We start from the raw sequence: 25,714 nt of genomic DNA, 5'->3' as shown, positions 1-25,714 counted from the left end.
TGTGTGGCGTTTTTGTAATTTAGGACGGATGGGTACAACGTCACTGAGCCCCCTCTGTTCATCAGCAAATCTATGGTTGCTGACTTTTTGCCTAGTGCATGATTTAGGTGCATGTTGGTGGGGCCCGGTAGATCTACCGGCTACCGTGTATATGTTTTCCCCTCCTCTCATGCCTGGTGTTTGCTGGGCACCCACCCAATTTAAAGGTTTTGACATCTTTAAATCTGGCATTGGTCTGGTGCAGCATCACCCATATGGTGGGTCCCATTAGATCTACGGGTTTGATTGCTGAAATGTGGATCCTGATGATAGTGTTGCCCATTAAAGTTTGGGGGACTTCTGGCCAGTTCATGTGGGACCCCACTGAAAATCACCAAAATCAGGGTGGTCCACTCAACAGGTAGCTTTCCTTTGTATGTTGAAAATACAGAATGCAAATCACGCACGTGTCACACGTGGGAACTTGCGCCAATGTTTGGTAAACAAGTATTTAATCCTTCATTTTGTTTGGCCACCCTTAATATCCACTGTCTATCATGTGGGGTGACCAATATGTGCGGTAACCTTTGATGTGAACTGTTCATTATATTGGGCTCATCTTTGCTATGTCTTCAATGTGAATTTTGATCACTTGCACTAAAATACCAAATCATATTAGTTGGCTTACATTGACCCATGATTTATAATTTGCAAACCATGTTCATATGAAATAAACATTAAACTCTACACGTTAGATTCTCATTTTTGTTGGTAGCTCGTAAATTATGCTAGGCCTACCTTTAACGTGGACTGTTCATCATGTGGAGCTCACTTTTAACCTCGTTCATCATGCAGGGCTAACTTCAAAGTGAGTTGTCTACTATGCACGCCTACTTTGGATGTGGGTCATTCATCAGTAAGGGGCCGACCTTTGATGTGAACTAACCTCATGTGGGGCCAGCTTTGATATGGGTCATCCATCACCATCAATATTATTGCCCATCATTTTAGGCCCACCTTCAATATTCACCATCCATCAAATGGAGTGCACCTTTGATGTGGACCGTCCATCATGTGGGCCACATCTTTAATGTGGATTGTCCATCATGCGGGGGCCCACGTCCAATGTGGGCCATTCATAATTAGGGGCCAGCCTTTGATGTGAATCATTCATATGTGGGGCCCATCATGATGTGGGTCATCCATCATATGGGCCTACTCCTAATGTCCACTCCCCATCCTGTTGATCCCACCTTTGATGTAGACCATCCATCATGTGGGTTAAACCTCCGTCGTGGGTTTTCCATTATGTCGGGCTCACCTTGGAAGTTGATCATTCACCATTAGGGGTTATGTGAGGTTCACCTTGATGTGGGTCGTCCATCATATAGACTCACTATCAATGTTAATTATTCCTTGATGTGGGTCATCCATCATAGACCCACTATCAATGTTAATTATTCATCATGTGCAGTATGCCTTCAATGTCCACAATCTATCATATAGAGCCCACCTTTGATGTGAATTGACCATCGTGAGAGCTCTACCTTTGATGTAAGTTGTCCACCACGTGGGCCACATTTGACATAAACTATCCATTGTGTAGGGAGGAAAGAGAAAGTTAAAAAGTTAAAATATAAGATTTTTTTTTTTTCTTATCATATAAGTAATTTTAAGGGGTTAAGCTCGGTGCGCACCAAATTAACTTAAAATATTCATATTTTTGTTACCACAAGTAAAAAATAATAATTTACAATGGATGGTATCCAAACAGGCTCTAGATGACCAATGATTCAGACTAATGTATAGGTGAAGGCCACTGTTTTTTTTTTTTTCCCTTTTTACAAACACACACACCCCCCTTACACTTGTCATGTTGGGATTTCACCACCTATGAGTACTCAAACCCTTAATAAGTGATCTCACCATGTGATGGACATAAATTCCCCACCGACGATTGCAGGGAACTGGTGTAACAGAAACTGTGAGCCCATCATGAAGTTTGTTTGGAATCCACCTTAATTACCAGTTCCATCAGCTCATTTTAGGATGTTAGCCAAAGAACAATGCGTATCTAAAACTCAAGTAAGCCATGCCAAGCAAAACAGGGGATGAAAATGCCCATGATTGAAACCTTCCCAGGCCCACCGATGATGCATATAAGTGATCTAACCCGTTCATAAGGTGATCTGATATGGAACACGGATTAGATGTGACACGGGTCCATTGAGGTGTGTCCTTGACTGTGGGGCACACCTCAATGCATGTGTTGTATATCAATGTTGTTTATTTATTTTGCCAGCTGATTTTAGGATTTGTCTAAAAACTGAAGCAGATACACATTTCAGGTAGACCACACCACAGGGAACAGTGGTTATTGAATGCTCACCGTTAATAGGTGTCTACTGTATTGTTATTTGCCATCCAACTTGTTCACGAGGTCACAAAGACTCAGAAGAAGGTAAAACACAAATAGAAAATCGATCCAAAGCTTTTGGTGTGTCAATCGTCTGTGTTAAAGGCACCAGATATTCCAGTGCTGTCACTTTTCTGATGCGGATCTCCCACCAAAGCCATTGGCAGTGCGCTGGGATGACAGGTGGGGCCTACCTTGATATTTGTGAGAAATCTACTATTTCTATCCATTTTCCAGATTATTTTAGGACATAAGACCAAAAATCAGGTAGATTCAAAACCCAAGGTAGCCATAAGAAGTGAGAAAGCACACCCACACTCATGCCGTAGTAGGATTTCATTACCTATGGGCGTCGAACCCGATACCTGTGTTGAAATTTCTGGGAATCTACCACCGAGGAAAGCGAAAGCATAAAAACCCTTGTTCTAAATATGGTGAGAATTAAATGCTTACCATTGAAAACTTTTTGGGGCACCATTGAAAACTTTTTAGGACCAACAAAAGCCATGAACAAGTTGATATTTGTGTTTTCCCTTCATGAAATTTCTTGTAACCTTATGAAGAGATTAGATGGCAAATAAACCTTACAATAAGCCTTAGTAAAGTTTTATTAGTAGCCGTGGTTCAATCCCTTGTCATGGTGTGGTTCACCTGAACTCTAAAAATGCCTCATTTTTCTGGCTTGCGCTTTAAAATAATCTAGAAAAAAAATTGATAAGTGATATAGATCTGACACATAAATCATGACGGGCTAGAAAAGTTTCACACAAATAAATATAGCGTAGCATGATAATCTATTAGGAAAGAGATCCCGCTCTGCTCTGCCACTCTTATAAAACCCTGGCATGTTTTGTGAGGGAGTGTCTTTGGGAATGATGTGTAACAATGAGAAGCAAGCATACTGAATTTTCCCGACCATACACACTCAAACTTTTGTGGTGCCAAATGTTTTTAATGGTAGGAAAATAATCCCCATTGTATGGTCCACCCGAGAGCTGTATCTCCTTGACCATGCCTAAGATGAGCCGGATAAATTGATTACCTGGGTCCTTACTCTTTTTTTTTTTTACATACGCACACACTCACACCTTAGTGGAATTTCACCACCTATGGGTACTGGTAGACTCTTCGGAGTTTCAACACCTGGTCAAGGATTCGAATACCTATAGGTGGTGAAATTGTACAATGGCGTGAGTATGTGGGGTATGTGTGCGTGTGTGTGTAAGTATTAAAAAATAAAAAAAAATAAAAAAATCTACTGATTACCTGACCGTCGTTGCCAAAATTAAGCATTGATCACCTGGCTATTGCATTCGCGGACTTAGATTAGACTATTATATATAAAAAAATCCGATGGTCCTATTTTAACAAACGAGTGTCCATAAATCATGGTTTAGCATTATTCAACGAACCTTATATTTTGACTATTACTCACAGATAACGAAAATTTCACAAGCTAATCGATTTCAATTTTCAAGATAATATATGCCACCTGGACAATTTATGGGTGACTGTGCATCAACCGCCATACGCTGCAGAGTATCAAATAGAACTCCTCCGGCAGAAAAACCCCTGCGCGGGGTTTTATAAGAGTGGCAGAGCAGAGCGGCCATGTATCGAAAAAGCCAGGGAATTGTACAACGGTGGAGATGGCACCAAAATCCGCCAAGAAGCCTTCAAAACCCTTGAGAAAGTCATCTCCTTCCACACCAGAATCTTCACAGTCACCTCTCAACGACGAAGATCTCTCTTGCTCTCTCCTCCAAAGAGCTACCCTCAAATACCCTTCCGTCATCTCCACTTCCGCTTTTATCGGTCGAATCTCCGAAGTCGAATCCAAGCGCAGTGGCCATGCTGCCGTCATCTGGCTCTCTCAGACTGCGATGGCCACATCCTCTCTCTTCCCCCACTCCCTCGTCTCGGTAATATCCTGTTCTGCTCTTGTTTTTGGTTTTTAATTTTCATTTTCTGGCTGCATTTTGGTGCACAACTGAATTGAATTGCGAACTTACGATTCAATCAAGACGAAATGACGAGAGATAATGTATGTTAGCATTCGTCGGCAGCCTGCCTCTTTGTCCTCTATATGCAGGTTTTTATTATGAAGAGTGGGCTACGTGGATCAAGACCGTTGGTGTTTTGCTTTCCACCTTTGATGGACCAATCCCCAAAAATAGCCCAAGTTAGAAGGCCCCATGGAACAACTTGGGGCTTTTCAGTTCAATGTGGGCCGTTATTGCATTTCTGTTCTTAACCATCTAATCCATAGGCCACAAATTGAAAGGTTGATATTGTTCCAATGAGGAGATTTTTGTGCATGCTCCATCTGTCATGAGATGCAACAGACCAATCGTTTGGATCATTGAACTGTGGGCTCCACTGTGAGAATGAAAATCTTGTATGTATTGCACATGGCTTCTGTATCATATAACTGCTATTTGGAACTAGCAATTAGTCCTCTAACTTGCGGTTACAGTTCTTCTTAGTCCAACTTGCAAGTAACATAATTGCAGTTTGGATTTTGGAATACGTACTCTTGATATGGATGCTAAGGAAACCGCAATTTGGTTACCTCCGGTTTATCAGACTAGTGATAACGATGGGAATTAAATTCAATAGTGCATCCAAACATCGTGTATGATTGCTTTCGCGCATTCAATTAGTAGCTTGAGAGAGGCAGGATTAGGGGTGGCAACTGCTCGGGTCAACCCATGGGTCAATTGGCCCAATCTGCTTCTAAGCTAGGTTCGGGCCAAGTTGGATTGAGTTGCAGGTCGGGCTCGGGCAAAAAAGGTAGCCCTTTTAGATCAGTGGGTTGGGCTCGTGTTTAGGCCAACTTGACCTGACCCGCCCATATATTGAATCAGTGGGCCAGGCCAAATGACTCGACCCAACCCATTACCTGAAACAAAGGAATCCTAAGATACACGTGTGATTGCTCTCTTGTGAGTCAAAGATGGGATGAAACGTACACGTGTCGTTAAAACCCAATCCATAAATGTGTAATAGTGAGCTCAATACACATGAAAACACCAGAATAGCAAAGAAGCTTAATTTGAGATATTAAAGTTACTATATGGGTTGGGTTTGGCTGGTTGGTTGAGCTCGACCCGACAGCAATTAAATGGGTCAGGTCGGGTTCGGGCCCTAGAAATTTTAAGCAGGTCGGGTTGGGTCACCAGGTAATGGGTAGCAGGTCAGGTTAGGGCCAGATTTTTTGACCCGTTTATTAGATGGATCGAGCTTCGGCAGACTCCAAGCTTGACTGAACCTGACCCATTCCCAGGCCTAGGCAGGATCCAATATGAGACCCTATTTATTTTTGACCATATAACTCATTACATTGTGATTGCTTCAATCAATCCAGACTGACCAACCAATAGGTCACCTGATGGATGGGCCAATAATAAAAGATTGCAGCAATTCGATGTTTCTAACCATTTGATTTATAGAGCTTTTTTCTTGACTGTTGTCGTAATTTTTTCTTTTATCCAAGAAAATGTGGTGGGTTGGCAGTCATCAAATTCCAATCAGCATGATTATTGGGCTAGGCTAATCCATTAAGCCGTCTAGTAATTGGACTGTCCACTGTCCAGTGTGATTGCCTGAGTGCAGCATGAGGGTTTGTAAGGCTGATGCCATTTGTTAAACGGTACTAGATGATGCATATCAGTCCATAAAGCGACTAGCTATTGAGCATTGAAAGAAATCTATGACCCGCCTAGTAAGTGGACAGTCCATTGCAATTGCCAAAGTGCATCAATTGAGGTTTGCAAGGTTATTGCCATTTGTTAAATGGCACTTGATGATGGAGATTGGTCCATAAACCAGCTTGCAATTGAGCATTAGAAAGACATCGGAAAAGCAAAGGATAATTTGGACGTTCTACATGCTTGTTTAAATGTTTTGCAACTGATCTTTTCTAAATTTTAACCGGTCTATTGTTGACTTGCAGGTTTCACTTCCTGACTCGAGCAAGCAATTATATAATGATTCTTCCCCTCTTGACTCATTAGCTGATGAGTGTTCCAATCATTTCGGTATTGATGTCGGCAATAACATGGTTTCAAATGTTGGAAGTTTCTTTGCACTTGCCGAAGTTTTGCCTTCTTCGAAGGTTTGAATTCCAACTGACTTTAGCATTGCATTGCTTCTTGCAAGAACAAAACAACAATGATGCTAAGATCTCGTCTTTGAGATGGAATATTTGTTACTTATTGAACTTCCTATCTTGAGGGATTGTTTGATCGAACAAATTCCTGAGCCAACAAACTGGACATGTGGGCCACCTTTTTTTTAATGGTCTGGATGGGTAAGCTGGGCTTGAATCCGAGACGAGGATGTTGAAAAACACCTGCCTACCATTGAGCCACGCGCTTGAACCACTGGGCCAACTTTCGGTGATCCAAATTGTTCGGTGTGGCGGGGCTTATTATGGATGGGAGATGCCACAAATCTTCCTCATCTGATGATCTAAACCATGCAATAGCACCTCCATTCAGTGTGTAACGTTGCCTATGCTGGTCGTTTGCAAGCTTCCAGTCAGATGGCTAGGATCATTTGATTGGTGAGATGCTGGGGGCATGTCCCATCCCATAATGGGTCTGCCAGATGAACAACTAACATCACCTAAAAGTGGGCTCCATCTGTACCATTTCTGCATCAAAGAAAAAGGTTTCCTTTGAACCAGCATCATAAAAGAACCCTCTTTTTCTTAGGGAAAAAAGACTTCTGACCACATGTACTTGGGCCATTCCTTTTTGTAGGTTTTGAAGAATGGTGCAAGGCTGTCTTGGAGTTTGTCTTGCACCATGGGTGGTCCTGCTATGGGTAGGATCATATTCATTTCCCTTGTCAAAAATCAATCCATAGCCTGTCCCCTAAATGGGATTAATGAGGTGCATGACTCAACTAATGAGGAAGTTTCTGGTCTCTCATTGTACAAATGCAAGGACCTTCACCTAAAACTGGTCCCATCATACCATGGGCAAACAGTGAGTAGTGACATGTCATCCTCCTTTGACATTCCAGCTGAAACAGTCTGTGATGTTTCATCCCCAAAGACACCTTCCCCATATCAGTCAAAGGTTACTTCTCCAAGTGTTAGCCAGCCACATTTGAGTAGTTTTCGAGAGTCAGCGTTGAGTGTAGATCGGTTGGATGGGACATCCTTCAATATATCTGCTATTAGGATGGAACTGGAGGATGAAAAAGCAAGACGTCTTTGGGAGATTGGTTCTGCCTGTTGGCTTTGTTCTCGAAGTTTACTCCATGGAAATCTTGTGGCACTCCCAGTAGGTACCCACACTGGCTTTTTCTGTGTGGAAGATGCTATTAAACTATCAGTGGAGAGCTCTTTCCAGAATTCTGTACAGGAAGGGAAACTGAGTTTGTTGCCTCATGAAATTCGAACTCCCAATTCGGTGGGCCATGTGGTTGCTGCCTTTTTGGTCGACTCTAGCACAAAAGTGCATCTGTTGTCACCCATGCCTTTGGTAACAGGAACTCAAGATAAAGGAAGCTCATTGCTGGTGGAGGATGAGGAGGCATTTAGTATTTCAAAGTTGGGTGGCCTGTCGAAAGAATTTGCAGAATTGAAGGAAATCATTGTTGACAAGGTTGGTGTTTATTTATTTACTTTTTAACTTAAATGTTGGCACGGGAATTGCTATTTCCACCCAATGTTTCAGCTTCAGGCACCCTTATGAATCTACTTTTGGGACTATGAACCACAGAGTATGGTTGACATCCAATCTGACCAACAGGTTGGCCCCATCATGAAGATCACCTGAAAAAAAAAAGAAGAAAAAAAAAAAGCCAAAAAAAAGAGACCAATCTGCTCTTCAAGTGGTCCGCGTGTGTAGCTTGGTCCAGTTGGAAGTTGTCCATTGTTTCTATGTTGTGGGCCACATGATAAGTGATTGGTCAGATTTTTGCAGCAGGTTTTATTCTTGGTGGGTCTGACTTTTTTAACTGGTTGGGTGTTGTGCATGCTTGACATGTTGACATTTATATGCTAGTTGGGTGTACCATTATCATCCAACTGCTTGTGTTTGCGTGCATGCATGAGCTAGAGAGTCATATTTTAACCTGGATCTGCGAACTTTTCCGCAAGTCAATGATTCCAAACTAGTGTAGACCCTCCCACCTAACTCAACATTTCCTTGTTCACATTAATAAGATTGAAACCAATCTAGAACCTCCTCCCTTGACCTTTTCTTTTCCTTTTTATTTATTATTATTTATTATTATTATTATTATTATTATTTTATGAAAGGTGATCATTTTTGTTAAAGAAAATGAAAGCAAAAGAGACAAAATTACAGAGCACAAAGCCAGGAACTGAAGAGGTTAAAGCTCAATCCCTAAAAGCCTTTATAATGGAGGCCCAGGCCATAACTTCCAGCTTCGCCCTTTTGGAAACCTCATCCAGAGGCCTACTCTGGTTCTGAAAGCATCTGTCATTCCTCTGCTAGAAGAGAGCTACCACAACTTCCTTTATAACTCATGAGGCCCATGTCATGCAAGGAAGGAAGCGCTGATTGATTCAGGCATTACCCGACAACAATGGAACAGACCAAAGAATCTGTCCCAAAACTGCTCTGATAAACCAAATAACTGACCAAATAACTTAATCCCATAGCTAATATTTTTATTTTTTATTTTTCCTTTTTGAATGGTATTGTTTGTTTATTTATTTCTGAGAAGCACTGGTATATGCCATTTCCTGGTAATGTAAGATGGAACGTGCACACACAGACACACAACAAGTGAGACATATTTCCTTGCACGTTTGTCCACCATTTTCATGGTGTAGGCATCAGTTCCTGGTAGCAGTGTGCTAGCCGGTCTCAACCACAGGTAAAGGAGGGTTGATGTCAGGTGGGCTGTAGTTGTTTTGGATCTTGATCAAACTAGGGTCAGACACATTGATGCGAAAGCTGACCCAAATACATGGGACAAGGCTGTGATTGTGGTACGATGATGGTGAAAGTACTATTCTAGTGTCAAAAGTAGAAAAGTTAGTGCATGCAGCAAAAATCAGGAATGTGAACTACCTTTTAACATATTTGTGACACTGTTGTTCATTTCTATTCTACTTCTCAATTTCCTTCATGTTTATGCCAGCGATGATAGGTGGATCTGGTAAATTGGCCTGTTCCAATTCTGATAGGTGCACCTGATGTGACATTTCCATGATCAAATAATATTTCATTTGCACAATAAAATTTCCTTTACTTTCAGTTTTAGCATCCATTTCCTTGGCCTACTCCACAACAAAAGAAATTATTCATATTTTTTTAATGTTAAAGTTGATCAACATGGGCTGTCTAATCAGACAACCCACCTAATCCTCTGTTTCTATCCTTTAATCTCTCTTCTTATGCATATTTTATATTTTCAGGGGCTTATATTGTTTAGTGTGTAAGGTGAGGGATATTTTTAGTATTTTGATTTTATGACTTGAGTAAATAAAAGCAAGAGGGTGGGGACGTCCAATGCTAACATCTCTTTTCCTCTTTTCCATTCCTCTCTCTCTCTCTCTCTCTCTCTCTCTCTCTCTCTCCCCCTGATGCAGGGGCATTTTCTCACTGGGCTCGAGTGGGGTTGCTTGTGGGATGCAGGGGCACACTCGGGGTGGGTGCGGCCCACGGAGGAGGTCTCGTATTCGAGACTCCTCACTAGGGGTGATTAATGCGCATTTCACACCGGGCTCGAGTGGGGTAGCCTGTGAGATGCGGGGACATGCTCGGGGTGGGCAGCCCATGTGATTTGGGGCCCACGAAGGGGGTTCGGCCGAGGTCTTAAAACCCATGAGATGTGGAGCCTGGGCTATGAGATAAAGGGATTAATTCGTCATACTCTAACAGTTCGAGCTTTTAGAGTAAGTGGTTAATTGTCCTGCATCAAATTGGTATCAGAGCGGGAGGTCTCTGGTTCGAGACTCCTCATTAGGGGTGATTAATGCAGGGGCATTTTCATACTGGGCTCGAGTGGGGTCGCTTGTGGGATGCAGGGGCACACTCGGGGTGGGTGCGGCTCACGGAGGAGGTCTCGTGTTCGAGACTCCTCACCAGGGGTGATTAATGCGCATTTCACACCGGGCTCGAGTGGGGTAGCCCGTGAGATGCGGGGACATGCTCGGGGTGGGCGGCCCATTTGATTTGGGGCTCACGAAGGGGGTTCGGCCGAGGTCTTAAAACCCATGAGATGTGGGGCCTGGGCTATGAGATAAATGGATTAATTCGCCATACTCTAACAGTTCGAGCTTTTAGAGCAAGTGGTTAATTGTCCTGCATCACCCCCTCTTGCGTCTTCTCTTTCCCTTTTATCACAAACTTTCATGGTATCAAAGCACTAATCGATCAAGCTTGGATCTTCCTCTACTCTTACCTCTTAAATCCCTTTCTCCTTCTTTTCGTTTTCTCCTTTTCATTCTCCTGTGGGCTGAGCTTCCTTAAGGAACCTAAGGTTTCTTTTCTTTGGTGTTTCGGCCTCTTGTATGGCTTGCGTCTGAAGAGCATGATGATGTGTAGGTGATTGCTATGTTGGATTCTATGGTCAAAATCAAATAAACCATATAAAACAAAAAAGGAAATTAAAACGAATAAGGCGGAGCACTTTTAAAGTTAAGTCGAAGCGTGACATGAGTCATTCGGCTTGAAATTGAATCTGCTCCTCTTGGACAGCGTCCCAAGTGCACAACAGGTTTGTAGAGCAATTGACCTCCAGTATACAATGACTATGACCCAGTCCCAGTGATGCACTCACTATACGGGGCTCGAACCACTTGCAATTTAATCCGAAAGTGCCGAGTTAACTTAACGACAAACTTGGCAACCAAAAGAACATAAACTAGGGCTGTACATGAACCGAGTTAGCTCGGTTAGCTCGCTCGAGTCGACTCAACTCGAAAAAGCTCGATTCGACTTGGTTCGAAACTGAGTTCAAGCTGATTTTTTGAGCTCAAAAAAATTTCGAACCAAGTTCGAGCTTGCTCGAGCTCGACTCGACTCGGATCGAACCCAACTCGAATCGAACCAGTTCGGTGACTCGGTTACTTTGATATTGATGTTGCTCACCAAGTGTTTGATGAAATGACTCAACGAAGTGTGGCTGGTGGCAAGGAAGGTATGTATATGAAACAAATACCTTTTTTTTCTTGATTTTTATGTTGCTTAGAAGGTGTTTGATGAAATACCTGTAAAACCATTGTTGTTGTTTTACATATAGTAAGATTTTGAAGGTGCAGTCCATGTGTTTGTGAAAATGCTGCATAGGCGAACTCGGCTTGAATTGGCCCGAGTTGCTAACCGAATCGAGCCGAGCTAGCCAGTCAGGCTTGAGGACCGAGCTGGGGTCAGCAAGTGGCTGAGCTGTGCCCAGCTCGACTCGGTTTGACTCGTGTACACCTTTAACAGAAACAATAGCAACATGGAGTTTTTGACTAGGAAGGAAACTGATTTTCGCTGTAAACAAAATGGAGGAGGGAAGTCTTTATATAGACTTCGAAATGGTGCACACCCGCGCGAGTACACGGTCATGGCCTGGCTGGCGCACGCATAGTCTACGGATAGATGGTGCCCAACCACCCCACCACCCCCCCCCCCCCAAATGTCCGGTTGGTCACTTTCAGCCGTAGTATGTAGCGTACGCTACACCTTTTTTAAAAATTTTTTATTTTAATAAATGATAATTATATTTTGTATTTTCTTTGAAGGTAATTATATTTTGTATTTTGTTCTTAATATTCTCAACTTGTGGGATTTTAATTTCTTTTCATACTTTTGACTAGTGGTTTCAATTAGACATTATTAATTATAGTTTGCTTAAAAAGTTAATAATTTGATTTGATTTGGTTTATGTATGTGGTTTCAATTAGACATTTTGTATTAGGCATTAATAATAAATGATGATTAATAACTTGTTTGAACATGCTTATACTTGAAAAAATGAATCATCTTTTAGGCATTTATACTTGAAAAAATGAATCATCTTTTAGTCATTTATATATATTTTTTGTTTTTTTCTTACTATTTATCATATTTTTTTCTATTTTAAAATTAAAAATTAGAAGTATTGTGTAGCTTATGCTATACACTACACTACTTGCGTTACACTATAGAGGGTTGAACGCTACGCAACATGTTACCGCTGCTATTTAAAACACTTATATATATATATATATATATATATATATATATATATATATATATATATGAATGATGACCATGGAAAACTGGATGAGAATGATAGAAGTATGATGAATGAATGTAAGAGAATGCTCAAATTATGACATGATTGTGGAACGGCATGGAAATATCCGTGATTGAGAATGTGATATTTTTTTTATACGGCCAGTGTTCGAAGTATTGGTATTGCTACAAGCTTCAGAGGCCGGGGATATGGAAAAAATATCGATATCACTGATAACCAAAAATACGAGGAAACATTGGGGAAACATGGGGAAAACGGTGAATTTTTTTAGTGAAACTTGAGGAGACATTGACGTTAGCAACTGTACGACTGACATCAACATATGTACGGTTTGTACGGTCCGTTTTTTTTATAAAAAAAAAAAAAACAGGAATGGCATAATGTAATACATCTCAATTTTAAAAGATTTATGGTAATTTTTGCAAGATTTTTTTAGATCATTTAAGGTATGCATGAGCCAATTTTTATTTTCAGCCGAAAACCCCCAAATTTTTTTTAGTTTCATTGATTCTTCTCAAATCGGTGGCTGTTTTTTGCAATTCTCTTCACATGGTGGGTTGGATTCATTGTCTTTACCTACCTAGGATGTCATTTTAGGAGTGGATTTTGATGCTAAAATGTGGATTGAAAGTGCTGGTTTTGGGCTCTAGTGGGTATGAACATACACTAGAGCTCATGATGTATGCTTTTGTGCTTAGCCAGCTCTTGTGAAGTGCTCATGTTGTTGGTTTCAACCACCTCTTGGTCTTTGCTGCTCCTGGACCTCCAGGCCACCATCTGGAATCCCAATTTTCTGTAAAATTGTTGTGTTTTTGCCTCTTGTGCCTCTTTTTTTTTTTGAGTGATCTGCAATTTGGGTTTGTCTTTGTGGGTTCCTATAGAGGACAAGATTGGTTCGAGCTCTAGGTTAGGATCTTCAAAATCCCATCCCTTATCTATCACAAGTCACAACGGTGAAGTTGAATGGTAATAACTACATGCAGTGGGCTCAACCTGTGAAGCTGTTTTTAGGAGGAATAGATAGACTCTCTCATATCTTAGATGAAGAACAAGATTTTACGGATGGAAATTTCAACACCTGGACCAAGGACAACTTCCATTTCATGACTTGGCTACTTAACAGTATGGAGCCTACTGTAAGCAATTCCGTCATGTTCCTTAACTCAGCAAAAAAGGATGTGGGACACCCTTCATGATATGTTCTCAGAAACAAAGAATGTCTCCAGAATCTTTCAGTTGACATCAGACATCGGGAAATTTCAATAGGATTCAAGATCCTTGAGGGAGTACTTTTCTACTCTTTGGGATAATGTGGGATGAGTTGGATCTCTATCATCCTCTACCTTCCCATTGTACAATGGACCATGAACATGTGTGGAAGCAACGTGAGAAAACTCGAATAATGTAGTTTCTCTTTGGTCTCAACTCTGCGTATTGTAGTGTTTGGAAGCAGATTATAGTCATGAACCCTCTTCCTCCTCTCATAGCTATCCATGATGTGTCAGAGGGTCGATACCTCATCCACCTCTGCATATGTTCCCACCCGATCGATTTGCGTATGCTACTAGGGGCCGGCCCTCCTCTACTCATAGTTCTAGAGCTCCAATGTGCAGTGCGCCAGGACGTAGAGGTGAGAGTGGATCAGTTGGCCAAGGCAGTAGCCATGACACTGATTGTGGCAACCATGGTAATTGTGGTGGACGTGGACGTGGATGTCCCGCATCCCGTTCTTGTACACATTATGGAGGCACAAATCACTCCGTTGAGAGATGTTGGGATCGCATTGGTCGTCCATCTTGGGATGGCATGTCTGTCGTTAGCAATACCTCCACGAGCTTCGAGGAGACTCCTCAACTAACTACAGTAGAGAAGTCTTCCATGTATGAGTCCGTTTTTGTCTTGTGAGGCTTATGACGCATTGGTGCGACTTCATGTTCAAGAGGTTCTAGAACCTTCTAGAGCCCAATCAAGTATTGCTCTCCACGTGCCGTTTCCTCCTCCTTGGGTCATTGACTCTAGAGCTACTTCCCATATGACTGGTAAGTCTCTTGGAGACAAGTGTAGGATGGTGCCTTGGTCGGTTGAGAGGGCTATGGAAAATGTAAAAGATTGGGCTTCCAATCTACACTGTGTAGGTTGGTTTTCTTAGCTTCTTTTGGGTCGCTTTTGTAGCTCTTTTGCGCTTTTGGCGCACTTCTAATAAATTGCCAGTATCTTTCGAAATTAAATTAAATTAAATTTGTGGGTGCTCATTTCTCCAAAAAAAAAGATGTTAAAATTGATTGCCAAGGCAGACAGGACACACTAGATGACTGTTCTAGGTGACCGTTTGTGGAATCCATGGTTTCCTTTCCTGAGGGTTCCAGATTACCTCTGCACATCTGCATTTTAGTTTTCCTCCATTCAAGTAATAGACTTCCTCATTCATCTTAACAAGAAAAAAGTTAATGGCACTTTGACTTTTTAAGTTTCAATGGTAATGATTTCCTGTTGATTTCAATGGTAATGTCTTTTTACCCATTTTACACAGTGCATTTGGGCCTGTTTGGTTTTCCAATTACAATGGTCAATGGGTGTAAATGGGTAATGATTATTTACTCTTTGTAATTGTATGATGACATCACTAACATTTGACTGCAATGATGATTATGCCACATTGTTTGTTTCACTCAGAAATTATTGTAAAAATGAGAGTTCTATAGTATGAAAATGTGATAATTACAATTTACTTTACCTACTTCCTTTACAATTGTATTTGATTCCTGGTTTACGAGCCATAATTCATTTTTAAACAAACACCTGGAAATGATAATTATGGCTCATTTACTTTGCATTTCTTAGGAAATTGGAAAACCAAACAGGCCCTTAGTATAATCATGTATATTCTACACGGTACAATAGTAACATGTGATTTATGCATCATCAGATCCAACGCCATGCAAAGTACACAGGGGTACTTCTTCATGGTCCACCTGGTACAGGTAAAACATCTCTGGCTTGTTCTTGTGTTCATGATGCCGGTGTCAAACTTTTCTCTATAAATGGGCCTGAGATTATTACTGAAGACTACGGAAAAAGTGAGCAAGAGTTGCATCAAATTTTTGATAAAGCTAGACGGGCCGCCCCTGCTGTGGTTAGATTCTCACACTTTCTCACTCCTATGCAAGAAAGCATTTCTTGTTTTTTTTTTTTCTGGTATTCATTATGTGTTTCAGAACTTTAGAACATATTCTTTTAGTTCATGGAATTATCCGAGCTTGTAGTTTGGAGAAAATGGTAAAAAACGAAGAAGAAATAAATATTGACAAGTTGCTGTTTTCAAGGTGTTCATTGATGAATTGGATGCAATTGCCCCAGCACGAAAAGATGGAGGTGAACACCTGTCTCAAAGAATGGTCGTAACATTGTTGAAGTTGATGGATGAGATTAGAATCAGCAGTGTACTGGTAATTGCTGCCACCAACCGACCTGATAGCATCGATTCAGCATTGAGACGGCATGGAAGGTTCGACCGAGAAATTGAAATAGGTGTTGTGCTAGTCTTTTCATCTTTTCACCTCTAGGAAACATTTACTTGTTTGAGATCTGATTTTGTGTGGAACTAAATATGATTTTATGGACATGAAATCTGCATTTACTGAAGAAATCTACTTTCAGGAGTGCCATCTCGAGAGCAGCGGTTGGATATACTGGTTAACCTTCTCAGTGAAATGGACCATTCCCTTGTTGACGCTCAAGTTCGATCTCTTGCTTCAACTACCCATGGATTTGTTGGCGCAGATTTAGCTGCACTTTGCAACAAGGCAGCACTAACTGCTCTTCGGCGTTATATTAAGATGAAAAATCCAAACAAGTTTCCAGCGACACACAATCAACAGTACATGGAACGATGTCTCAGATTTGATAGTTTTGAAGATGTTATGGGGAGATCTGACATGGTTAAAGTTGATGGTGTGTCGTCCATGGATCATGTCGATTCCACAACGTTGTTGCTTTCAAATCTGACCATATCATCAGGGCCCCCTCATTCTTCTGGTTGTTGTGACATGGCGCCGGAAAGTATTAATTCTCTTCAAGATGCAGTTTATATTGATAATGGTAAAGAATATTGTGTAATGGAACAAGAACCTTTGCTTAAAGTGACATTTGATGATTTTGAAAAGGCCAAGATGGAAGTGAGGCCCAGTGCAATGCGAGAGGTAGCTTTTTCTCTTCTTCTTTTATAGTTTTTAAGATGCGTGTCCATCTTGGCTTTTCTACCCAATCATACATAATTTCGGCTACTCGTGCCTTGTACCAAATCGGTGTATTTATAATTGTTGGCATAGTTTATAATTAACTTTTCATGTTCATAATGGCATGTTGCGTCAAAAAGGTACGTGGATGGAATGCATGAGATCAACTATGAACTAAGCTTTTTCATTTCCAGGTTATGATTGAGGTTCCAAATGTTAGCTGGGAAGACGTTGGTGGCCAAGATGAGGTTAAGAGACAACTGATAGAAGCTGTAGAATGGCCACAAAAACATCAGGATGCTTTCGAGCGTGTTGGGATTCGGCCACCAACAGGGGTGTTGATGTTTGGTCCTCCAGGTTGCAGTAAGACCCTAATGGCCCGTGCAGTCGCCTCCAATGCAAAACTGAATTTTATTGCAGTGAAGGGACCGGAGCTTTTCAGCAAATGGGTTGGGGAATCTGAAAAGGCTGTGAGATCTTTGTTTGCCAAGGCGAGGGCTGCTGCTCCATCGATCATATTTTTCGATGAAATAGATGGTCTTGCTGTCACCCGTGGCCAAGAAAATGATGGGGTTTCTGTTGCTGATAGGGTCATGACTCAGCTTCTTGTAGAATTGGATGGTAAGAAAATGTTTATGCTACCATGCAGGGTATCATTGCCACCATTGGATGTCATGCATGTCAGATATCAGGACAGTTCATCAGGTGGTGCACAGCGGACACTGGACACCAAGAATAATGTTGGTTTGCTCATCAGGTAGATCATGCTTGTATGAGAAAAGAGTCTTTAGAAAAAGGGTACAAAGTTCCAAATTTGATGTACATGTGTAGTTCACTTGATGAGCGTACTGCATCAAATTTTGGTATATGGCACATTCACAGTGGGCACTACCTAATGAATGGCCCAGATCGATCAACATGTGCCACCCAATGGTGGGAAATGATGGCCTCACAAGGTAGTGGATTTGGGTCTCTTCATTCTATTAAAATCCCACTTCTTTTTTCATTACTAGTTAGGCATTTGATATGTTTCACAGTGATCTTCTTAATGAAGCTATATTATCATCTACCCTTCAAAGATGAAAAGAAGAAACCATGCCATCATCTGGTGTTTTTCAGGATTGAAATTAATGTTTAGGGCCCATTTGGAAGTATTCCCAAATTGGTATTGGTTCTGCTTTTTTCCTTGAGCCAATCTCCTTGCTTTCTGGGCATACTGGTGACCTTCCCATCTCCTTGTCTTTTGTGATCCAAATTGCGAGATATGAATGGCTGCGAGTGGGATGCATCATTCATCCACTCTGCCACTAATAGGGGAACTTCCAAATGAGCCTTCAATTGTCAATGCTTTTCTTCCTATAGCGAGCAAGATAAGTCTAGAAACACTCCAACATGTTTAACCTACAAAATCATTTGAAAACTAATGACAGAAAAGCCAATCTTTTACGTCCAACATGTAATATGATGTTAATATTTACAATAGTTGGTCATATGTTACCGAGCATGCAATGCTACAGACAACCGAATTGTTGGATCTGTGTGCAGCACTTGTTTACATGTGTACAGTCAATGCAGACTGCCTTTATGTATGGACGAGAAGAAAAAGCCTCCCGTTCAGAAACATGAGAAGCTCTCATCAACATTCAACACTATGGTTGGATCACCATCTCTAATACAACTAAATATATGGTTTGTACAGGTTTGAAACAAAGAGTAGATGTTACTGTTATTGCAGCTACAAATCGTCCCGACAAGATCGATTCTGCCCTTTTAAGACCAGGTCCTACAATGACTTTATACGTGTGAGTTCTATGCTTGCATACTTGCTAAGCCAAGTTGATGAACAATATATCTTGGACAGGACGCTTTGATCGGCTGTTGTATGTTGGACCCCCAAATGAAGCTGACCGAGAAGATATATTCCATATTCATCTGCGCAAAATGCCTTGCAGTTCGAATGTCTGCATCAGAGAGCTGGCTCATCTTACTGAAGGCTGTACTGGGGCGGACATTTCGTCAATCTGCAGGGAGGCAGCTCTTGCAGCACTAGAAGTCTGTTGAGTTCCTACTGTAAACTGGTGTATTATTCTACTTCTAAGGAAATCAATTGATTTGTGAGTTGTCATGTATCAGGAGAGCCTTGACATTGCGGAGATATCAATGGCACATTTCAAGGCTGCCATTGGGAGAGTGCCGCCATCCGAATTTCAATCTTATGAGGAGCTATCGGCGAAGTTTCAAAGGCTCGTATCCAGCTGCAGCACGAGATGACTTGTATCATATCTGTTCGAGCCTTTTGCCTCCCATTTTCTAATTCTGAAAGGCATGCAATTTTCTGTTAAGAGGTAACATCTGATGCTCGATCCAAAGAGAGTATTTATTTTCTGTTCTACTTGGCAATGGTGCAGGCGTGCTCCATTTTTTTCAAGCTAAGCCATTGATCTGGTGGGCCCCATCATGTGATGGATGATGCCCTAATATGTCTCTTATAAGCTGATCCTAGGGGCTCTTAATGAAAATGGACAATGACAACGAAAGTTCGACATTTACATGATCCAGTCAGACGGTTGGGATTTTTGGTGGGGGAGATTTTGGGGTATCTCCAACCACTATGGGACCCTCCATAGGATGAATTCAGGTCACCAAATTGCGGGCCTTAAAATATCTATCCATTAAAGTGCACAAATGCTTGATGGATTGATGTTTATTTTTATGATCCATTGTAAGGTGCTAATTTTAATTGGTTGAAGCAGGAAATTCATGACATCTATCATACCATTTCTTTGAAGCTCACAGCATTGTACATTCTTACTCCACTGAAAGCTTCTCACCTTTGCTGGCCCAATTCCAGGTTTTTATTCACGATAAAAGAAAAAAAAGAAGCACTTTGGCTTTCTATTCTCTAATTTCATTCATTTGATCTCCTCGAAATTTATTTATTTATTAAATCATAGAACCATGATCAAATATTCATGAAGGGTGGCTTATTGTAGACCTAGTCCCCCAGTTACGACTTGGATGGGCCACTGAGGATGGGCCACTGATTAATTTGCCCATGAACTATATGAAATTTGCATTTTGGCTGATTTTGATATCCAATAGCACAAAATATGGCAGTTTTGAAGGTAGCAATAGTGTTTTTTATTTTATTTTATTTTAATAATGATTACAATCATGTAAATCTTTTTGGGAAATTAAATTAGAGGATACTGTATGTGTAGGGAAATGGCACTATGCGGTCAGGCGATGTAAACAAAGGCGAAACTGGTGGAACCGTCATTAACCATTTGCTACTTATCGGGCAAGTTATCAATTCTCTGGAAAGACTCCCACCGACATGATGGAAGCGGATTGTCCGATGGTATGTTGCTGTCACCAAGTTCCGTGGATGTGTTATATCCACACCGTCTGTATTTCTGGAGAGTTCATTTTAGATCATGAACCCAAAAACAAGGCAAATGCATAGCTCAAGTGAATCACACCACAGAGTGCAGTGGGGACAATGATACCCGGCCTCACCAGTGACAGTGTGGCCCTCATCGTGGGGTGAACTTTATCCATGTATTTTATATCCATGCTGTCCATCCGTTTTTCAAGATTACTTTATGGCATGAGTCCAAAAATGAAGAAGATCCAAATCTTAGGTGGACCATAGTATCGGAAACAGTGATGATTGAACGCTTTCCATTAAAACCTCCTATGGCCCATTGTATCAGAAACGGTGGCAATTAAACTCCTACCATTAAAACTTCCTGGGGCCCACAATAATGTTTAGTTTACACCTCTTGGTAAGGTTAACGAGACCTGAATGAAGGTAAAATGTAAAGATCAGCGTAATCCATAACTTGTGGCCCATAAAAAGCTTTTTATGGTCATTTACAAATGTTTCTAGTGGTGTGGTCGACCTGACATTTGGATCTACTTGAAAGTTCTGGGATCACGTCCTTAAGATAATAGGATAAAACGGATGTATGGCATGGATATACAAAAAGGGAAAAAAAAAAACCATCAAAGTAGCCCCACACGGTAAGCAACTTCTGTTACCTAGCCGTACACACACACACACACACACACACACACACACACATTATGCTGTGGCCCTCCTGACTTGCAACTGGCCTTTTTATCGGGGCAGGTGTATCAACGTTATTGGACTTCTCTCTGACAGATGCACTGGATGTCATACCTGTCTGCCATGCTGGCAGATGTGGTGAGCGTCTGTGCATGTGTGTAGGCTTTGCAAAGCTCTTCTCCTTGTCTGCAGGAATATATCTTAACAAGGGTGGAAACAAGAGAATGCTGGCCCACCTTTACATGATAGGGACTCTGCTGTCCATTGAAATGGTGACTCCTTGGGGAGATACTTCTTGTATGTCAATGCTCTAAAGACTATTCCTGGGATTCAAATGGAGTAGTGTTTATCCAAGAACAGGAAAAGAAAAGGATGATATTCTGTGAGAACTAATGTAATTGCCTTCTCATTGGTGGTTGGGATGGATCCATTGAACAGTCCTTGCTACTAAGACCTTCGTATGTCCATTTTGATATTTTGCATTTATCTATCTAGGGTTTTGCTTTAATTTAAATGTTTTAGGCCTTCATTGGTTGACTAATCTACCTTCAAAAGTAGTGAGTTACGGGCATGCTTCAATGTTAGTGGGGGTGTGCCTTGTTGATCTCATGAGAGTTTCACCCACGTAGCTCTCAGTTTCCACTCCTTGTAAGTTCCACTCATGTTTGCAAGAGTAACCCAATGGGTACCTTTCTGGCTGAAAATTACAAATCACAAATTCCTCAAATTATAACTTCCGTGGTCTTGTGCTTCAATCTACCTTATAAGAAAATGGGCCGATGAGTTCATTATCTATGAGGACTTTTTAAAAAAAAAAAAAATTTAATGTAGATTATCTTTCTGTCATAGATAAAAATTGTATACTTTTAAACTATTTTTTTTATATACAATATTTATACACTAACATTGCTAACATTGACTTTGATTTTTTTGAAATGTTAGTTGGAAGATGGTATTTTTCATTCACGTGCAAGTCTTCATTTTTCACCAATAGTAGTTGTCCAAGGGACGTGGACAAGACCAAAACTATTGTGGTGGGGTACACTGCAATGTCCTCGAGAGCTAATGGAATGATGTGAGGCTAAAAAATTAGCCGCATTCAAAACTTAGGGTGGGCCACACCACCAGAAACAGTGGAATTGAACACAAACCACTAAAAATCCCATCACACATTGTTTGGTTATGTAGTGGTCCGCTAGAGCGTGGGATTTGTTTTTAGGCTCCCACGGTTTTACCAGCTTGCAAATATGATGAACAGAGTGATGTCACAAAGGCATTGCAGTGAACCACACCATAGGAAACAGTTGGGATTGGAAGCCTACAGTTGAAAAATTATTAGGGGAGCCAGTAGTTTTGGATCATGCTGATTTTTGTGTTTTCTCTTCAGTTTGTGTGACCTTATGGACGCAATGGATGGCAGATAAACATCATAATAGGCCTAGAAAGGTTTCAATGGTGGGTGTTAATATTGCCACTGTTTCATGTGGTCTTGTCCACTTGAGCTTTGGATTTGTCTTGTGTTTGGGCTCATCCCAAAAATGGGCTGGTGGAACAGATGGGCAGTGTGGATAAAACCCATACATAACAATGGGTCGATTTGCATGGTCTACATGAATTGAAAAACAGCACGATGTCTTGACCCTTCATCTGTATGAACGGCAAGGATTCTATATAAACATGGTGGATCCTCCAAAATTAAGGTTGTAGGTTCCCTCCCAGTTTATAACCTGTGACGCAGCCCACCTGATTTTTCTGGATGTGGTAAAATGCGCTTAAGCATCTGATCAATGGCATGGATTTCATGTACAAATCACGTGGGCCCCACATCTGCCCAGTACCACCCTAAGGTACGATTATACCTGTACTTCTCCGGAGTCCCATAGTTTAAGCGGTCTGTTTTTCATTCAATACCCACATCAAACTACATATGAAGTATATCTGGAATTTGGAGGCCGGCTTCTGTGGTGGCCTAACTGACGGTTGGATGAGCCTGATTTTTGGTGCCTCTGACCATCAGTATCGATGCAACTTCCAAGCCATGGTGGAATAATCATCTGATCAGATGATCCAATTCATCTTTGGTTTGGCATTATTTTTCGCAGCCATCCATGGTTAGAAGTCATTAAATGTGGGCCTAACACCTAATGAATAGTCCAGGTTAATGGATTCGATTGGCCAGATGTGCGCTTCCAACATACACAATGGGGCCCATCAACGATCCAGATCACATGAAGAGGGATGAGAATGGGGACTTAATCGATTCGTACACTTTCTCCTCAGCATGGATGGTGGGATAAATGATGAGTCAGATCCAAAGCTCAGATGATCAGCATGGATCCTCAAGAGAATCCATCACCGCCATCCAACCATCCACCATCAACGATCCTACCAAGGCTAGAATTCGCCCACAGCCTCTGTATCTCTATCTTCGGATGCATCATTTACGCCTGCTACTGCCACAATCCTGGCAACATCATCTTGACAACAGGCGGTGCGATCATCACAGCCACTCCTTGGGCTATGATGATGGTCCGAGGTGCATCAAGGATCTTCCGATCTGTGACCCATCATGATCATCCACCCTCTATCGCTCAAGAAGAAGACGTCGCTACGGTCCTGATCATACGCCCTCCATCGATCAACAAGGAGACGTCGACGATCCGGTCCATGATCATGCGGCCTCTATTGATCAAGAAGGAGATGTTGCTCCGGTCCATGATCATGCATCCTCCTTCGTTGCTGTGGTCCATGGTGGAGAAGGACGAGAATGCATGATCATGGACTGGAGCAACGGAGGAGGATGCATGATCATGGATCGGAGTGATGGAGGGTGGATGATCATGATGGGTCGCAAGTCGGAAGATTCTTGATGCCCCTCGGAACATCATGATAGCCCAAGGGGCGGCTGCGATGATCGCACCAACTATGGTCAAGATGTTGTTCTCGCCGAGGGCGGAAATGGCCCATCCCAAGAAAGAAATGAAGCCGCTGCCGACGAATTCAAGACGTGATGGCCAGTTTGATGGTGGTGGTGGGTTCTCTTGAGGATCCATGGCGTTTAAGAGATAGAGAGGCTTTGAGAATGCTGGGAGAGGAGGACGTTCTTGGATCTTTATTGGAATCGAGGGGTTAGCGGACTATGATTCTCTTGCGAGTCTACTTACAAGGCTGCCGTTTTTACTTGCACGAGTAGGATTGGAGATTCTCATGCCAATTGCGCTGCTTGATACACACTTATGCTCATGCCAATTGAGCTAGGAACTTCCTGCGCAAGAATGCTGGGTGGGGCCCAATGAGATATTTTGGAGAAATACACTCCGTTAATCCGTTTTAGGAGATCATTTTAGGACATGTGACCAAAAATTAGGTGGATCCAAAACTCAACTTAGCCACAAGAGAGGAAACAATGGGGATTCAGTGAGCACCGTTGAAACATTCTTATGGACATGAAAGTTTTGTATCAGGATATTTTTCGATTATCAGCTGGGCCACACTTGTATGACAGAAATTTACCGGTGGAAAAAAAAAAAAGACCGTGGACAGAAAATGACCAACCATCCATGTTCATTCGAACATGGTTTGGCTGTTAACCCTCTGTGTCAACCTCCGCGGGACTACATAATATACGTATTTTATACACACCGTGCATCCATTTTTTCAGCTTATTTTAGAATAAAAGACCGAAAATGAGGCAGATCCAGAGCTCAATTGGACCACACTACACGAACCAGTGGGGATTGAATGCTTACCGTTGAAAACTTCTCGGAGGCTATAAAAGTTTCGAATCTAACTGATACTTGTGTTTTCCCTTCATCCATGTCCGTGTAACTTTACGGACATTTGGATGATAAATAAAAATCAACGTGAGCCTATGAAGGTTTCAACGGTGGACATCATTCTCCCCGTTCTTTCCTATGGTGTGGTCCACTTGAGCTTTGGATACGTCTCATTTTGGGGTTGATGCGGTAAAATGAGCTGAGAAATTGATGAACGGTGTGGATAAAATACATGCATCATGGTGGAGCCTATAGAGATTTGACACCATATAGCTGGCTGGTCTTGGGTCATCAGCCAAACCGCGTCCTGTAAAAGTACACGTGGCACGTGTGCCCTCATCTTCATTCTATCGCAGCACGGATATTGTCAATATCTCGAGTAGAATTAGATCCCCAGCTTTTCATCGGGGCCAAAAATGAGGCTTTCATCAGTGGACCCACGCACTCGCGTGAATCTGGGCCGTCTAGACACCGTTGGGTCCATTTTAGATACTGATTTTCAAAATAATACTCTTGAATGATCGTCAATGTGGGCCTACTTACTTTAATCTAATCCATTCATATGGTGTGGCCCACCCATTGCTGATGGGAAAAAAAAGCTGGGGTGAGAGAGGCTCGAACTCTCGACCTCAGGATAACTCAGCAAGCTATGAGACCTACGCGCTAGCCAACTGCGCCACCACCCCGTTGTGTTTATAAGCAAGGGAAATATTAGTAGAATATTAGTTTGTGTATATATATATGTATATTAAAAAATGCTTCAGCCATGGAACCCTGTTTCTTACTTTCTTAGGTGAACACTTTGTTGGACGGCTAAAAATGAGTATACTGAACGGTCCTATTTCAACAACAGATGTCTACTAATCAGGTCGACCAATCTAATTGTGGAGGAAGCGGATTGCGTGCAGCTCCCCGTCTCCGTAGATCCCTGGGTTCACGACGTGGCCAAGCTCTATGGGGCCACTGTGATGTACGTGTTTAATCTACGCCATCCGTTAATTTTGCCAGCTCATTTCAT

General features: G+C 41.7%; 1 protein-coding gene and 1 non-coding gene across 4 annotated transcripts; one reads left to right on the top strand and one right to left on the bottom strand.

Moving 5' to 3' along the window:
• The first annotated feature begins 3,965 nt into the window (after nt 1-3,965).
• Nucleotides 3,966-21,428, top strand: LOC131242838 (calmodulin-interacting protein 111). 3 transcript variants are annotated; one of them, XM_058241740.1, is made up of 13 exons: nt 3,968-4,317; nt 6,351-6,512; nt 7,162-8,013; nt 15,540-15,746; nt 15,937-16,141; nt 16,271-16,812; nt 17,043-17,469; nt 18,548-18,628; nt 18,710-18,900; nt 18,982-19,193; nt 19,602-19,699; nt 20,070-20,209; nt 20,984-21,428. In XM_058241740.1, exons 1-10 carry the CDS (start codon nt 4,045-4,047, stop codon nt 19,117-19,119), a joined length of 3,078 nt encoding a protein of 1,025 aa, XP_058097723.1. In that variant the 5' UTR covers nt 3,968-4,044; the 3' UTR covers nt 19,120-19,193; nt 19,602-19,699; nt 20,070-20,209; nt 20,984-21,428. The 3 variants fall into 3 exon arrangements, with proteins under 3 accessions (XP_058097724.1, XP_058097723.1, XP_058097722.1); XM_058241739.1 differs by lacking the exon at nt 19,602-19,699; XM_058241741.1 differs by lacking the exons at nt 18,548-18,628; nt 18,710-18,900; nt 18,982-19,193; ... (1 more) ...; nt 20,070-20,209; nt 20,984-21,428 and adding an exon at nt 18,394-18,541 and having other exon boundaries at nt 3,966-4,317.
• A 3,868-nt stretch (nt 21,429-25,296) lies between these two features.
• On the bottom strand, nt 25,297-25,382 carry TRNAM-CAU (transfer RNA methionine (anticodon CAU)). Its single transcript is given in 2 exon segments — nt 25,297-25,332; nt 25,345-25,382. It is a non-coding gene; the product is annotated as a tRNA-Met (tRNA).
• Nucleotides 25,383-25,714: the final 332 nt, after the last annotated feature.

Source organism: Magnolia sinica, chromosome 4 (assembly GCF_029962835.1).
Source record: "Magnolia sinica isolate HGM2019 chromosome 4, MsV1, whole genome shotgun sequence".
Taxonomy (NCBI): domain Eukaryota; kingdom Viridiplantae; phylum Streptophyta; class Magnoliopsida; order Magnoliales; family Magnoliaceae; genus Magnolia; species Magnolia sinica.
The sequence above is the reverse complement of the archived record's forward strand: the minus strand, read 5'-3'. Positions and strand labels throughout refer to the sequence as shown.

Bases quoted from the DNA above. Each gene is read 5' to 3' on its own strand.
- LOC131242838 (XM_058241739.1), top strand. From the start codon at position 4,045: ATGGCACCAAAATCCGCCAAGAAGCCTTCAAAACCCTTGAGAAAGTCA. The intron at 8,014-15,539 runs GTTGGTGTTTAT...ATGCATCATCAG, and splicing joins AGGAAATCATTGTTGACAAG to ATCCAACGCCATGCAAAGTA. The intron at 15,747-15,936 runs GTTAGATTCTCA...GCTGTTTTCAAG, and splicing joins GACGGGCCGCCCCTGCTGTG to GTGTTCATTGATGAATTGGA.